Source organism: Sorex fumeus, unplaced genomic scaffold, assembly GCF_029834395.1.
Source record: "Sorex fumeus unplaced genomic scaffold, SorFum_2.1 ptg000051l, whole genome shotgun sequence".
NCBI classification, from domain to species: domain Eukaryota; kingdom Metazoa; phylum Chordata; class Mammalia; order Eulipotyphla; family Soricidae; genus Sorex; species Sorex fumeus.
Genome location: NW_026606108.1, coordinates 11,877,246 through 11,895,204, shown reverse-complemented (window position 1 = coordinate 11,895,204; position 17,959 = coordinate 11,877,246). Strand labels below are relative to the sequence as shown.

Here is a 17,959-nt window from a genome sequence, read left to right as displayed (position 1 = left end):
ACGAGCTCTGCTCAGGGATCACTCCTGGCAGGCTCGGGGGACCATACAGCGTGTGAGAGAGCAAATCTGGATCAGCCATGTGCAAGGCAAGCACCTTCCCTGCTGTAATCTTTCTGGGTCTAGTAGTTACGCAAAAATATAAAACGAAACAAAAATTTTTTGAAAGAAAGGGTGTAGAGCCACATCCAACATTGCTCAGGTAATCAGTAATCACTCTTAGTGGGCTTGGGGGCCTATAGGACAGTGCTGAGGATTGAACCCAGGTCAGCCAAATGAAGGCAAGCATGTGACCTCTGCTGTACTCTTTTTCCAGCCCCAATAACCAAATATTTTATCACTAAAGCAGGCTTTATTAAAAAAAAAGTGTTCACTAGAATGTTTTCCTCTCATAACTTTAAAAGAAAAATATACAAATTCTATATTCTTAAATAGCAACTTTTTAAATATCATAACAACATTACATAGTGAATAACAATTAAATTTCTCTTCTTGTATAAACAATAAATCAGGAAAAGTAAGGCCACTGCTAAACAAAGGTTCTCACTTTAAAAGCAAACAACTAAAAGGAAAACAACTTGAAATTAGATTTACAAAAGCCTAATCAGTTCACTATTTTCTGGCATCCTATTAAGCTTCTTTAGCAGTCCTGTCTGCTTTGAATTTAAAAAATGAATATTAACATAAAATAAAGTGTTTTTATGAAGTCACATAATACCAAGGATACAACCATGCAGTTGCATTCAATTCATATAGTGAGAAAAAGAAACTAATCTTTGGTGGGTTAAGCTGCCTTTTCAGGGGTAACTTTAGTTACATAATACATTCTACTTAATACTTGTCCTTGTTTTAAGGAATGCAGCCTATTCTTCAAAAGCATATGTAAGTAAATGTTTGTTCCACTGGGCTAACTCCCCTCAGTATAAGTGTATTTTCTTCTGATATCAAAATCAAATGGTCAATTTTAGTTTACAGTAACTATAGCACCCCCCCAATGGCTCACATTCTTTTTTTCCTAAAAAAATATTCACAAGACCACTTTACCTCGCAGACTAGTAAACCTATTATTATGTTTAGAGAATATAAACAATTTAATGGGCACTAGAATTTCCTTATATGCTTATACACCATCTCCTCTCAACAACCAAGATCTGGTCACTACAATTGATATTTCATTGTCAAATTCAGTGAGTGAAAGTGAATTTGAATTTATAAAACCACATGTGGTTCATTCTGGAATAATGCTGAGTATGTGTAGAACAGAATCAGGCACACCTATATTTCCTTCTTGGAATAATACTGAATTGGGTGCTAAAAAGTCCTCTGTTCAAACTTTATGTACTTAAAAAATTTCTGATTTAAAAAATTAGTTGTTTGGGTCAGAGAGCTAGTACAGCTGATAAGGTGCTAGCTGTGCATGCCACTGACCTGGATTCAATGTTCAGCACCATAGGATTCCCGGAGCCCTACCAGGAAAGATCCCTGAACAGAGGCAGATGTCCTGATCATCGCCAGCTAGAGGCCCCAAACAAAAACAAAAAAATTTTCTTGCGGGGGGGTGGGGGGGGGAAGAGGGAGGGAGAGGGAGGAGGTGGTGGTGGCGGATAGATGGGCTGGGCCACACTCAGAGGTTCTCAGGAGTATTTCTCATTATGTGCTTAAGAAACTATGTGGTACTGGGTTTTGAACCAGGGTGGAAGCCAACACAGCTGTATGCAAGATGCGTGCTTGACCTCCTGAACTCTCTCTCTCTTTCTCTCTCTCTCTTGGCCTTATCTTCCCATGTTAGTTTGAAAATTCACACAGTAAAAAAGTAATGGCCTGAAAGTAAAAGAAAATGTGATGAGTTGTGCTTAACATTATAAATTATCTTCAGAAAATTATTTGAGAACAAAATATGCTCACCCTGCGAGATGCCAAGTCACTGGGTTATGTATTAGTTTAAATCATCTTCTGCAACACTAATGGGAATTATCTGGTTAAGTGGTATAATGTTTCTTTCTGTATAATGGTGGAACACAATGTCTTCTAGTTCCAGGGAATAGAAATGGCTCTGTAAGTGTTTTTTATTTTTACCATCTGGTTGTAGCAACAAGAATTTCAAGTAAATTAATTTTAGATTTGATGGGGGGCGGGTCAGAAAGGAGAAAGGAGTTTGGTTTGTTTTTGGTCCACAACTGTGCTGTTTTAGACATAATCCTGGCTTGATGTCAGGATCAAATAGAGGCCTCCAGCTTTAGCCTTTTGAGCTGAATCTCCCCAGCCCAAGAAATATTGGGTTTGAAACCTGATCTACACTTACATGAAGCTTATTAGGAAGAGGGAGCAAAAATAAAAAAGCAGAATCTGTTCATCATACATCTCTGATACAAATGAATTTGTACTGCATGTTTTAAAAAATTTAGTTTAACTTGTTTAAGTAAAGAAATTCAACACTAGACCAATGTATCATTTTGTCATCAAGATGTTAGAGAGGTAAACATAGTCCTATTTCATTTAGGATTTTTTCCCTCTAAACTTTACAAGCTTTAAGCAAAAGCCACAGAGAAACATCTTAGTAATGTTATGTTTGCCAAGTATGTCTGAATAATGCCAACGTAAGAGGTGCCTGAGCAAGATCTATATTCTCCAGAATTAAAACAAAACAAAAATAATCAAAATGAAACAATAAAAAAGAAAAGCACATGAATTTGGGATTGAGGTTGGAATAGGAGACAGTTTCAGACCTGGTTTAATCCTGAGAAAGATGGGTCCTGAGAAGTACTAACAGTCATGCTTCTTTTCCTCTTCCCCACTGGAGATTCTAAACACTAAACAGACAATAGAGGGTGGCAGTGCATCAAACAGTATTGCTTACATTGCAACAATGGCCGGCGCAGACAGGCAACACCGAGGCATTAGAGAAAGAACAGGGTAGCCAAATGCCATCCTTCTTCCACCAAGCACTGTAGCTTCTCAGATTTCCAAATAATCATATACTCAAGAACATTTGAATTCTGAAAAATACTTAAGGTTTTTAATGCCACTATTTTGTGTCACTGCCTGAAACAGGGATAGCAATGGTGACATTTGGCTCTTTAATTTTAATCAAAAATGGGGAATTTAGATCTGCAATCTTTGGTACAATAATCTGCCCTTCCCCCAAAAAAAGGATTACACAGGGGGAAAAAAAAATCTTCAGTAAGGAAGAGGTAGAAGGCATTTAGTCACCTTAAATTTTATTTCTATAAGCATGCAGGGCTGTGATTACTGGGATGAGCAAATTCACTAAATTTGGAGTGGACACTCCTAAATATCAAATTCAGAACAATTTTCCAAATAAGAATTTTACTTTAAAAATCAACCTCAAGATCCCCCCAAAATATTCTTTTTTTTCCTCCCATGAACAAAAACTATTGGAACAAGTTAACGAAAGAATTCAGTTTCCTACAACTGGCATTTTTTTCAAACTACAATACAGAGAACACTAAAAACCAACTACATAAACAAAACAACTAATCTAAAATCTTCAAGAACATTTGGAATCTGGATCTGAGTTTAGTAAAACCCTGTGCATCTTCTGCTAAAGGGCTTATAACTGTAACAGCAAGCAGCTCCACAATATTCTTTTTAAGATCTCTATAGGAAGGGCACAAGAGCCTAAAAAACTTTCATCACCAGGAAATTTTTGGACTTCCACACAACTATATGATTAACAAGGTACTTTTAAAAGGGGGGAGGGGAGCAAAGAGGTACTACATAGGCCATTACTTAGCTTTAAGGCAAAAAAGAAAAAACAAAACAAAACATGTACTGCAATGTCAACATGCAGAACATGGATCACATGAAGAATGATTCTTAAGGGGGAAGAAAATGGTAAAGAGAGAGCTGGGAAATGGCCAGAAGATTGGATTTAAACTGACAAAATGCCCCCCAAATTAAAAATGGCTATTACTTTCTATTTAAATCACCAGGTTTGCAAAAACTAAAAACCTGGATGCTTCAAAGAGAAGCTAGCATTTGGAAAAGGCAACTTATAAAAATAAACACTTTATTATTTAAAGCTCAGCTTTCAACAAAAAACTTTCTAAAACTTGATCAGACCAAACATGTCTCACACATTTACAAGTAACACCAGTTCTAATGGTCATGGCTCCAAGTTGGCATTCATACAGGCAAACAAAGGTAAACATTTATAGCTAGACCTGAAAACACCAAACATTCCCTAACAATTTGATAACTGGGAATTCTTCCAAAAACAAAACAGTAACAACATAAGAAAAAGGAAAAAAATAAATAACTAAAAGGAAAACAAAAACAAAACAACAACCATAGGAAAAAAAGCCCCCAAGTTGTCCTGAAGTTGAGAATTTCTATCAGATCATCAGATTATAACATGCTTTGTGCATTGCCAATGCTGCCTGTCTGCCCGAGCTCAACATTATATTGATAAATAAAGCAATTCACGCATTAAACTAATCAATGCAGAAAAAAATAGCAACACAATTAATTTCTAATTGCAATCATGCGTCACTAACTAACATAATCACCCCATAAATTCAGAGACCACAATAAAAACTAGTTTTGTTTCACTTTTCCTTTGAAAGGGGAAAATGGTTGGAAAACCCACCCAACTTATCACCCAAATAAGAAACTATCATCTACTTTTACACAAATTCAAGGACTTAAGAATTCTCATGATCAACATGCTATAATCAGCACATGTTAATGTCATGGTGACAAATGGGTCAGTGGTCCCACCCTGGCACAAGCACATATATAAATTATGAAAACCCACACTTCGAAGACCTAAGTTACAATCAGATTTTTAGTATTTAGAAAGAAAAGCATATGGATTTCCCCCCCCTCACTATTCAACAAGTGACTGAAAAACTGACACAATTTTTTAATTGTTAAGTAACATTGATTAAATTTCAATATAAAACCCTTGGGAATTTCACAGTTCCATAAATATCAATAATAACCTTGGTTAGGTAAGTTGAAGATAATTTATTTTACGTTACTAAGTTAATAAGAATTAGCTGATTTTCTAGCACAATCTCTTTGAAGCAATTACCAACAGCAAATTAAATTTCTGTAACTTTTTAAAGATTGAAGATATGCCAAAGCAATTCTTGGGAGATTATTTTACTCTCCTTTCATGCAAAGAACATTTGACTAACCTTATTACAGTGACGCCCAATACCCATTAGGAAGTTATCTGGTTTAATGTCTCTGTGTATAAAATTCTTTGTATGCACATATTCAATTCTACTGATCATCTGGAAAAAAAAAGAAATAATTAAATTAAGTTACTTAATTTGAAAAAATAAAACACAGTTTCAATCTTTTTTTTTCCTCATCAACATTAGGTATCTTTAATAATTTGCTTAGGCTTCACAAAGACCATGTGACCAGGTTCTCCAATCATCTCCAGACTGACTCATATAGAAGTATAAGGTTCTACAGTGTCCTCTGACTGGTTCTTCCGAAATTAATTATAAACACAACTGCATCGATAGCCTTATGGGAAGAACTGGAGTTTTAATTTTTAAATTACAAAAGTAATCCTTCAAAAATAAATTGATGTTATTTTAATTCACATTGCACTTTTGAGCCTATGTTACCATGAGGCGACTAAGTTATATCAACCTGGGTTTATTTCCTTCTATTCCTAAGATCTTAGGAACCCAAACCACTACACATAGAACCTTATCATACGCATCTATACTTGGGAGCAGAGGGTGTTGACCAATTGGGGTGCTGACCAACTGACTGATAAATCAAAAGAAGCAGCATTTGATTAGCTTTACTCTTGTTTGCGTCTTTAAACACACAGCCAGAATCCTGAAAGGCATGAAAATGGCAACACAAACATGTAACTTTGATAAACGGGGGCTATTACGTGTCTCCTTTGTATGCTTCCTATATTCTTCCATGGTTTCCCTCTTCACTTTATCCCACAATAATAAACAGACCATTTTAACAAATTTATTACATTATCAGTTCCCAGTATTTTTCAACTCTAGTTATAAACTGTGCATGCTTGTTAAGGATATTTGTATTGTCATTTTGATAGGTGCTATCAGACTGCCAATCAAAACAGGTGATAATAATTATGGTTTCCTAGCACAAGCACAATTGTTTTCCCAAAGCAAGGTTATTTTATTTCCTTGAAAATTTTCCCAATTTGACAAGTACTGAACTTTCCTATACTTTTCTTAACACTTGAGGGGCTGGAGTGATAGCACAGAGGGTAGGGCATTTGCCTTGCACGCGGCTGACCGGGGTTTGATCCCCAGCATCCCATATGATCCCCAAACACCACCAGGAGTAATTCCTGAGTGAAGAGCCAGGAGTATCCCCTGAGCATCGCTGGGTGTGAAGCCCCCAAAAACAACCAACCAACCAACCAACCAACCAACCAACCAACCAAAAAAAAAAGCCACTTGACTAGAAATCTTTGTCCATGATTATATTTAGGGAGATATGTGGACCACACTCAGAAGTTCTGAGGGATCACTTGTGGTGGCACTCAAGGGACCATGGTTTTGCCAAGGACTGAAACAGCTTCACACATTGAGTGCAAGATAAGCGCCTTAATCCTTTTACATGCCTACCTTTCCGGGCCCCTCTTTTGGTTTGTATGTTTTATGTCAAGTTTTAAGCAATCTCTGCACACAACAAACAAATTCTTAATGTTTGCTATGTAAACATGTAATGTATTTTATGTTATGTAATTAAAGACTTTTTTTTTTTTGTTCATCTCTCCTTTAAATGATCAAGTTTCTTTTCAGTAAGCTACGTAAGAGTTGAATTTTATTTTATTTTTCCTTTTTGGGTCACACCCGGCATTGCTCAGGGGTTATTCCTGGCTCATGCACTCAGTAATATACATCAAGATTCTACCAGACATATAAATTCTAAATCTACTACTTTATCAAAGGCAAATCTGTAACTCTGTATCTTAATAATCTCAAAAATAATAGATGTATCTAATGTCCAAATAGCATCTTTAAGCTCAACCAGTGGGCTGGAGTGATGGCAGAGCGGGTATGGCACATGCCTTGCATGCTGCGGCAGGTCGGCCGACTAGAGTTCAATTCTTCTGCACCTCTGGGAGAGCCCGGCAAGCTACCGAGAGCATCTTGCCCACAAGGCAAAGCCTGGCAAGCTACCCGTGATGTCTCACAATGGAGATGTTACTAGACCCGCTAGAGTAAATTGATGAACAACAGGAGGACAGTGCTACAGTGCTAAGCTCAACCACTAGCTTATACACTAAAATCAGTAAAATAAACCACCCAGCTCATTTAAAGTTACATACTTGCCCTAGTAAAGGAACACCCATCATTAAAATGTGACTAATACGTAACTAGGAAAAGGTAGGACAAAGATGATTAATGGCACAAAGTACAGATTACTTCAAGTGTTGCCTATCATTGACACAGCCAACCTTAGCTATCTCCTTAAACAGCAAATGCTTTCTGTAACCTTCTTCCCTGAATTATAATCTTTCTCTATTACTGTACCTAAAGCAGACTTCTATCAGAGAACCTTGAATATTTTGCTTTTTCCATTTTTCTGTACTAAATAGACGCTTTTAAAGGGAAGGGACTAGTACTTATTCTTTGTACCTGAGGTCCTAAATACTGTGCATGAATTCCTGCTACTTAGCCTACCGAATACTCTTTTCATTAGGGCTCACTCATATTAGTAAAAACATTTTAAAAGATTTTTGACCTCTAAACATGAGTATACATAAAACAAACAACACCATAACTAATATTTGCTCAAGTCACTCAATTTATTATATATAGGGAATTAGAAAAGTAGGGGCTGATACAGGAAAAATCAACAGCACCTTCTAATTCCTTCATGTTTTCCAAAGTCCTACCTCAAATACTAGTTATGTTTATCACTTCATTTTACCTTATTACGGCATTCACATTTTTTGTTTTTGAACCACAACTGGTAATGCTTAGGGTTCACTCCTGGTGGTGCTCAGAAGACTATATGCAACAAAGGGATGGACCTCTGCCAGCTGCATGCAAGGCAAGCTGCGCTCTCTCTCTCCAGTCCTCATTGTATCCACTTTTTATTTAAGAAATGACATGCTCATGCACATCATTTGTCATAAACGCACTGCATTATTTCCAACATTTTCTTGCCCTCAAAGGTAGTGTTCTCCTTTTGGTGATTTTGGGACACACCCGACAGTGCTCAAGAATCACGTGGTAATACGAGGGAGTTATCTGGTGCTGGTGATTCAACTGGGAAGAGTTGTGTGCAAGACAAATGCCTTAAATCCCTGTAAATATCTTTCTGGCTCTCTTAAAAGATAACTTTGACCAAAATTGTAATTCGTAAATTCTTTTGACATTATCTTTTAGTTTATTTGTGTTCTTTTAAAGGGTTTCTTCACAACTCCCCTCCAATCATAATTTTATTTAAACTTTATTCCCTTATGGCAAAAAAAAAAAATCACATCTTACCCTCTAGTTTTAAAACAATTTAAACTCCAATTAATGCATGAATCTATTTCCCATCTCCAAAATCTTACCCGCTTTGATGAATTCTATCAATGGCCAAGAATTTATTACTTCAAACATCTACTTGTGGCAAAAAATTCTTCCTTAAACAATCTCAGTGCCTAAGTATAGCTTTATAGAGGTATCAACTAACATTCAATATGCTTAATAAAATAAACTTTCACTTCATATTATTCTATACTTTACAACATAGTACACTGAAGTCTACCTTCAAACAAAATATTAAGAAACCAGCTTCCATTTAATGGAGCACTTTAAAAACTATTAATCCCATTGGTGGCTAAAAAAAAAAAAAAAAAGATTTTGTCCTATACTTTCAGGAAAACATGTACAAGTTTACCAAAATAAGTGAACTACGAAGTTAATAGTAATATATGAATATAACTGGTATGGTTTATAAACATTTAATTTAGTTAGTGAACTTTTAGAATTCTCAAAATTTTTACATACCTGGTCAGCTAACATAAGTACAGTTTTCATTGTGAATCTTCTTGAACAGAAATTGAAGAGGTCTTCGAGGCTGGGTCCAAGAAGATCCATGACTAGCACATTGTAGTCTTTTTCCTGACCATACCACCTAACAAATGGGGAAGTGAAGGAAAGAGAAAGGAGGTCATGATGAAAAAGCTGATTATCACTTATCACATTAAAAAATTCCAGAATAGTAAGAATAAGATCATTTTCACCCTATGGTTGAGTTTTAAATTTCTTTTTTCTTTTTTTTAAAAAACTGAATCACCGTAAATTACAAAATGGTTGGGTTTTCAGGTATATATTATTCCAAAAATGCCTTCACCAGTGTCCATTTCCCTCTACCATGTCCCTAGTCAGAAAGTTTTCTTCTGCTTAAGGAAATCACTAATTATACTGCTCAACAAAAAAGTAAAGACCATTGCTATCAGTCTAGTGCCATTTTAGGGCTTTCAGTGTTACTTCTTAAATTTTCTTTGTTTGAAGCTGTTTCTGCGCATATAAGCCAATGGCAAAAGAAAATTAAGTCGCAACTAAGGTAATCTACTATTACCTTAGTATATTATCAATGAAAGAAACCATGATTTAATTTACTTTTATTTAAAAATTTTTTTTTAAATTACACCTAACAGTGCTGGGGGTGCAAACAGGCTTCACAGGATGCCAACTTCTCTATCTCTGGCTCCAGGAATCTATTATTTTAATACTTCTATTTTTCTACACATTATATGACACTTTCTACCCATCTTCCATAATTGCCGCACCATATTTGATGGGGTTCAGAGAGCAGGCAACAAATCAGAGAAATATATATGTCTCTCGGAAAGCCCGGCAAGCTACTGAGAATATCCCGCCTGCATGGGCAGAGCCTGGCAAGCTCCCCGTGGCATATTTGATATGCCAAAACCAGTAATGACAACAGGTCTCATTCCCCTGACCCTGAAAGAGCCTCCAATCGTTGGCAAAAGACGAGTAAGAAGAGGCTGCTAAAATCTCAGGGCTGGGAGGAATAGAGACGTTACTGGAGCCCGCTCAAGTAAATTGACGAACAACTGGATGACAGTGATACAGTAATTTTTCTACAAAGTGCAAAGCTAACTATATAGGTATGTTTGGTGATTTTTGAAAACCATATCATTATTATCCCTAATGAGTGCTACCAAAACGACAGTTCTGACATGGCACTGAGTACAGAAAGAGTAAGCCTCAAGTTAGTTCCCTTTAATTTCAAATCTATTCAGATAGGTCCCATTCATACAAAAATCAATATCCTCTAGAATCTCGTACTGAGAGCAAAAGAACTTTAAAAATTCAAGTTTCTTTCTATCTTTTGCTTCAACTATACTTGAGAACTTTCCCTTGTAATCATGAGGCATAAATAATCAAACACATTTTTTACATACTCATTTTCATATACGGTACAGAAAATTCTACAAATTTATCTACAGATCTTGCCCACAAACTAATCTAATACAGATGCATTAATATGCCAATGTGATAGCAGCAGAGTTGGTCTGTTCTCACTGTACCTAAAACAAAAAAAAAACTTGGACTAAGACAAAAAAAGCTAATATTTCCCCCACTCTCTTTCATTATTTTCCATATGGTAATTAAGCATCCTTTACTTTATTAGATATTTACTGGAAATAAGCTCACAGTGGTGGGTTTTCTTTGTGAGCTGAGTAAAAGTGAGAGGACTACCTAACAAATATTAAGGGCATATGAGGGAGTACAGTCCAGCAGGTCAAGCTGTTTACTGGTGTGGCATCAGCAGCCCGATGGTGCCTACAGGCCTCCTGACCCCAAATTTCTGTGCCTCTGGCTGGACCCCAACAACTTGGGACCAAATTCCCTGAGAAATTAAATGGCCAAAAATTAGGTATGTGGGAGTCATGCCCACAAAACACCTCCAGCTCAGCTATACAAGCTCATTTATTGGCCTTGCTTCAGAGATCCATAAATAAATCTCGAAAGAGATAAAAAGCAGGCCATTTAAACTCATCAACAGCCATGATTGAGAGACTCACAAAGTGAATCTCTGAGGCGAGCAGATGTTGCAGAGTTGTCTCTTCACATCGCACCAGGCTGATTTCATGGGGGCACCTCGGAGGGAGGGGCAGGTGTTCTGCCCCAAATGAACCTCTGCATCCGAAAGCCTCCAGAACCCAATTGCCACCATGCTCGTAGCCAAACTTCACAGTCTCCTCCCGAGACCCGTTCACATGAGAATGAAACCCCTGAAAACCCAGGTATGTGGGACCAGTGGGACCTGAAAACTCCAGGCTTCAAGGACTCATCAGGAATGGGCAACCTTCCCCCATTTCCCTGCCCTTGTGGTTGCCTGGCAGTCAGGCCCAAGAACTGCCTCTGGGCACCATTTAAACACATCAATGGCCATGATTCAGAAACTCACAAATGAATCTTAGTAGAGAACAGCAAGCCTCAGACATGGCCCTGGACCCCAAATACTTAAAAATTTTAGAATCCCAGGCTGGAGTGATAGCACAGCAGGTGGGGTGTTTGCCCTGCACGCGACCGACTGGGGTTCGATTCCTCTGTCCCTCTCGGAGAGCCTGGCAAACTCCCCGTGGCGTATTTGATATGCCAAAAACAGTAAAAAGTCTCACAATGGAGACGACAGAGCTACAGTTTTACAGAATTCCAGGAGTGCATGGCCACTTTTGTGACTGTGCGACACCTCATAGTATTCATGGCGAGCAATACAAAATAAATTATTTAGTATCTGCCTCAGGGGCAGGCTGGGGTGGTGGTGGGAAGATTCAAAGTAATGGTGGTGGGATTGGTGTTGAAATATTAAAATGTAAACAATTAGTGTAAGTAATTTTATGAAAATAAAAAATTAAAATTAAAAAAGAAAAGGTAATGTGGAGTTCATGCCTGCTTCAATCAGCTTAATCAGCGGCTAAATAAACAGCAGTACTCCTACATTAAAAAGAAAAGGGGCATATTATTTTGTTTCCCTTTTTGTCTTTAGTTTTATGTTAACTACAGAGGAAAATCTGGGCAAACCTCACAAACTTCTACTTTGAATTCTCAATATTAAAAGTCATAGCATATTTTATTTTTAAAACATTTTTATTAGTGAAACACCATGAGGTACAGTTGTGGACTTACAAGTTTTTGTGCTTGGGTTTCAGTTATACAATGATCGAGTATCCATCCCTCCACCAGTGCCTGTTCTCCACTACCAATGATCCCAGTATCCCTCCCACCCCCCCACCCCCCCCCACCCCATCCCAGCTCTGTGGCAGGCTATTCCCTTTTGTTCCCTCTCTCCTTTTGGGTGCTGAGGTTTGCAAAAGAGGCACTGAGTGGCAATCATGTTCGGTCTATAGTCTACTTTCAGCATGTATCTCCCCATCCTGGGAGGATCATCCTAACACCCTTCACTTGGTGTTCCCTTTGCTATCTGAGCTGCCTTTTCCCCTAGCATGTGCAGCCAGTCTTCAAAGCCATGGAGTGAATCTCCGGGTACTTATCGACTATTCTTGGATGTTAGTCTCCTATTTTGTTACTTTATATTCCCCAGATAAATGCATGGCATATTTTAAATGTAAGTATTATCTATGTCTCAAAGAAAAAGAAGATTCTCTGTAATGATACTCAAGTCAAAAAGAGTTATGGAGGGAGAGGGGGAAGCCAAATAAGACAAATAAGAAAGCAAGCATAAGCCAGTTCTTAAAATTGTACCATCTCTACAGATTTGTAGCATGGCTCAGTAACAAAACCATAATAAACAACATTTACAGTCAATCTCCACCCCCACCAACAAACCCTGATTTTTCTTTCTTTTTCGGTCACACCCAGCGATACACAGGAGTTACTCCAGGCTCGGCACTCAGGAGTTACTCCTGGTGGTGCTCAGGGGACCATATGGGATGCTGGGAATAGAACTCAGATTGGCTGTGCGCAAGGCAAACGCCCTACCTGCTGTGCTATCTCTCCAGCCCCAAACCCTGTCATGGTCACAGTCCTCCCGTTGTTCATAGATTTGCTCAAGCGGGCCCAGTAACATCTCCTTTGTGAGACTTGTTGTTACTGTGTTTGGCATATTGAATACATCACAGGTAGCCTGCCAGGTTCTGCCGTGCGGGCGAGATACTCTCGGTAGCTTGCTGGGCTCTCGGAAAGGGGTGGAGGAATCGAACTCGGGTCGGCCATATTGCTGCGTGCAAGGCAAACGCCCTACCCGCTGTGCTATCTCTCCAGCCCCAAACCCTGATTTTTTTTTCTTTGTTTTTGCGTCACACCCAGCGATGCTCAGGAGTCACTCCTGCCTCTGCACTCAGGAATTTCTCCTGGCAGTGCTGGGGGACCACATGGGATGCCGGGGGTCGAACCCAGGTCGGCTGCATGCAAGGCAAATGGCATACCCGCTGTGCTATTGCTCCAGTCCCTACAGTCAACCATTTTAAGCAGAAATATGAACCTGAATTATTGAAGACGCAAATTCATACTTCACATCCTTCTGCAACCACGCATTTCATAAAATATTTTTGAAAACTTATCTGAAAAGCCTATGATTAATATTCTAACTGGAAACTGGAGAGTAAGATATATTAAAAAATAAGTTTTAAGAGCCATGTATGTGGCTCAAGTGGTAGAGCATATAATTTGCACCTGTGAGAAGTCCTGGGTTTGATTCCCAGCACTGCATGGCCCTAAAACACTCTGAGAAATGACCCCAAAACTAGGAGCCCAGGGATGGTTCAGTTGTGCACCACCTGTCCTGTAAGTATGAGATCACAAACTTGCTCTCTGGCACACCAGCAAATCCCTCCTGAAGAGCAGCAAAATAGGAGGGGGGGGGGGGGGGGGAATCTAAAAACCTACAAAGAAGCTTGTAAGGAACTTGCTTGCCTTGCATGCAGTCTACTGGGGTTGTCTCCCCAGCACCACATATGGCACCCCGAGCACTGCCAGTTGAGCCATGGGCACAGCTGGTATGACCCCAAAACTAAAGAAAACAAGCACATTTACAGATATTTCTTTATTTCATATTTTTCTTTTGTCTGAAGGTATACCCACAGTGTTTCTCTAAAGCTAACAACACCTCATATACTCCACTGAACTAAGCTTACCAACTGAATTCACTCAAAAATTACAGTAAAATTAGGAGCCAGGAACACACAGCTGCTTATCCAAACGCTACTAATGCAAGTTCTACCTTTACACATCTTTTCTGTAAGTTTCTAATTTCCTTTTTGGTTTTTGGGTCACATCCAACAGAGCTCAGTGGTGCTGCTGGAGATCAAACCTGGGCCTCCCAAACCTGTGCTCCAGTTCTCTGAACTATCTCTGGCCCCCAACTCTAATTGGGTGGTGCGGGGGGAGGGCTGGGGTACATCTGGCTTTGCTCTAGGATTACTTCTGGCTCTGTGCTCAGAAATCACTCTGGCACCAATTTTGTTGTTGTTTTTAAGTTTTTGGACGAACCCAGCTATGCTCAGGGCTTAAGGACTCTAACCCTGGCAAGCTCCAGGGACCATATAGGGTGCCTGGGGCTGAGCACAGCGTTAAGTACAGCCTTACCTGTACTAGCTCTGGTCCCGTCCTATTTTCAACCCAAACCTTCTAATACACACAGATGCCAGTGAAATCTTTTTATTTTTACCATAAATACAATATCACATATTATCTTTTCATTTCAAAAATCCCAGTCATTTACTATAGCTTAAGTTCACAAGCAACCCCGAAAGGCAGAAAGGTTGGTTGTTTCTCAGTATTCTTTACTAACCCTGGGTATAGAGCAAACATTAATCTAATTTTATGAAATGGTTACTTGCAGATATGAAACATAACACTGTCACTTCTCTCCCGGTTACTTTCTAGGTACCTTCCAGCAGAAATTTAGGTATTATCTATTAACATTTTTTTAATTATAGAAGATATTGTTACAATGACAACACTATGGCAAAGTAAGGTGTACATTTATTTAAAAACCCAGGTATTTTACAAGATTAAAAAAAGAACTGCTTGATTTGATCCATTCTTCCTAATAATTTCAAAACATTAAGAATCAAGCATTCCTTTTTCTAAAATCACCCTTTCCTTCTTTGTTCCAAGGACCAGGTATCACAAACACCTGTGATGCTCAGACATTGTTGTGGTATTTATGCATATTCTGCTTATAGGGGGCTCTCCAGGGCTAGTACTCCTAGCCACAGTGCTCGCACACCTGGCTGTAGGGACAATGACAAAAAATCACTTGTGCATCACAGATAACAGAGCTTCCAGTACTGTGCTCAACAAATGCAGCAATACTGGGGATCAAATCTGTGGCCTTACGCTTTGCAAGGCCAGTATTCCAAGTCACTGAATTACTACTGCCAGGCTCTCTTAAGTAATCGAAGAGCAAGGGTTAATTTTCCTTCAACATCTTTAGTCTTAAATATAAACCTTATGAAGGGAGTTCGCTGAATAGTGCACTTTATAAAACTACCAATTCTTACTTAGACCATAAAAAGGTACCTTAATGTTCAAAGATGCTTAAAAAAGGGGGGGGGGCATAGTCTATCAATCTTTCATCTCCTTTCTCCAGACAAACTAGAACCCATATTCATATTAATAAGTCATTGGGAGTAACAATAAAATGCTAACAGAATAAAAACAAGACTAATAAATCGGTCCAAATTCTTGTGAAAATGAAGTGATCAAATCCTAAAGAAGAGAGATTCTGATAGGAAAGGACTTCTCAGGGAAGGTCTAGAACAAAGTATTTTTGTAAGTTATACAAAGGGTCCAAGAGTGCTTGTAGTTTGGGCACTGTATTACAGACTGAAAATTTTACATTATGTAACAACTGAGGAACCTAGGCCTTTATGGAAATAGTGTGCAACATGAAGAATGCAATTTGGAAATGGGGGAATAGTGGGAAAGAATGAAAATGACATGGGACCAATTACAAATGTTATTCTATAGCAGAGCTGAAGCTGAGCTAGGGGGCGTTCTTTTTGGATCAATCCCCATGTAAATAGAAACATTTTAGAAAATAAATAGTGCCGTAGCAACAGCACAGCAGGTAAAGCACTTGCCTTGAACAAGGCAATCATGATTTGGTATCTGGTACCCCATATGGTCTCTCCAAGTCCCAGGAGGAGTGATCCCTGAGTGCCACCAGGTGTGGCTCCCTCCCCTTACTACACTGGGGGCAGGGGTGGGGGAGTGGGAGAAGAGGGAGAGAAAAGAAAAATAGCATGACTGAGCTTGTGGCTTGGTAGTTAGCATTTGCCTTGAGCGTGTGAAGCCCTGGATTTGGAACCTGGCACCACATGGTCCCCAGGTAGGAGTGGCTCGAATACACAAGATCAAATAAAAGGTCTGGTCCAGTGGTTTGGTCCAACTATAAGACCAACAACAAAAGAAAGTGCATGACTAAAATGAAAATTTTATATAACCTAAGGATTTCAAGAAAATTGGTATAATTATTGTGAAATCCAGGGATCATCCTTGCACGTGGCACTTCACTTTGGATTCCAACACATGGTCCACATGGTCGCCAAACATAGCCCTGAACTCCAAAATAGCACTACATCCCTCAGGCTCCTGCATGACATGACTGGCCAAGAATCACAGGGAAATGACCCCCAATCCCCAGAATAATGGTATTCAAAAAACCTTTATTACGTTCCAAACCTATGATGACATTAATCAAGTATGTGTTTGTTTAACGCAGGCCACCATAAGTTATTATTTTAACATATGACAGGTATGACAGTTAAATTTATGTGTCAACTTGACCAGACAAAGAAATACAGAAAAGGGTAGTAAAATATTACTTCTAGTTTAATTGAAGTTATAAAGTAAGTTTGACTCAATAAGACCAGTAGATAAAAGTCAGGCCAAATAAAGGTCACTTTCACTCACAGGGCAAGGGAGCAGGAAGAGGAAAGGAAGAATGGACAAAAGAAAGTTAAAAAAAGGGCCAGCGTGATAGGAAAGCGTGTAGAGCCTTGCATGTGGCCGACTCAGGTTTGGTCCCTGGCATTTCATACGGTACCCCAAGTACCACCTGGAGTAATTCCTGAATGCAGAGCAAGGAGCAACCCCTGAGCATTGATCCGTGTGAACCAAAGAGCAAAAAAAAAAAAAAAAAAAGGATGGGGAGCCAGAGTGATAGTACTACAGATAGGGTAATTGTCTTGTGTGCAGCCAACCTGGATTTGAATCCTGGAACCCCATATAGTTCCCCATGCACTGCCAGGAGTGATCCCCAAGTGTAGAGCCAGGAATAAGCCCTGAGTACTTTCGGGTTTGGCCCCCACAACACAACAAAACAACAACAAAAAAGGGGGGTGGTGGTGGGAGATTTACTCTAAGGGATGTTTCTACTACAGACAGTTATGTTCCTAACTCTCAGACCTTTGACCTCAGACTGGACTAAACCTCTGGTTCCAATGGTTCTTGAATCCTAATTTTGATAAAACTATATTGTTGGCTGACAACAAAAACAGTAACACCCCCCCACCCCATTGTTTTTCCTGGGCCTCTAGCTTACAAACTGCAGAGTGTGAAATACTAAGCTTCCAAACCAATGTCTCATAACAGTATTTTTCTACCCAAAACCTATTATTGTTGCTTTGCTACAGAATCTTGAGTAGTACCGGAGAGGAAAGTCCAATGGATTGGGAGCTTGCCTTGCACGCTCAGAGCCAGGAGCCAAGCTTACTCCCAGCTACTGGGAGTAAGCCCTGAGCATTCTCAGGTGTGGTCCAAAAAACCTTAAATAAATACATAAACAAAATCTTGAATAATACAATAGGGGCAGCGCTCCCAGTACCCAGTACAATGCCTTAAACACAGGAAATACTTGCTAACACTGCCAAAATAAAAGTCAGATTTTAATTTTAAACAGGCTGGGGAACTCTTTATTTGGCAAACGAATAAAACACAAAGAAAACAAAATCACTCCCTGCACTGAAAGTATAGTCAACCAGAAA

At 39.0% G+C, this 17,959-nt stretch overlaps 1 protein-coding gene across 4 annotated transcripts in view; it reads right to left on the bottom strand.

The window, feature by feature from the left end:
- Window positions 1-17,959, bottom strand: part of CSNK1A1 (casein kinase 1 alpha 1) — a 48,769-nt gene that overhangs the window by 18,196 nt on the left and 12,614 nt on the right. For 3 of the 4 annotated variants that reach the window (XM_056124312.1, XM_056124315.1, XM_056124314.1), the window contains exons 3-5: window positions 8,979-9,105; window positions 5,160-5,258; window positions 2,724-2,807 (exon numbers count right to left, since the gene is read on the bottom strand). In XM_056124312.1, coding sequence (XP_055980287.1) covers window positions 2,724-2,807; window positions 5,160-5,258; window positions 8,979-9,105 — 310 coding nt within the window. The remainder of the gene's footprint in view (window positions 1-2,723; window positions 2,808-5,159; window positions 5,259-8,978; window positions 9,106-17,959) is intronic. The other variant, XM_056124316.1, reaches the window with a different exon arrangement.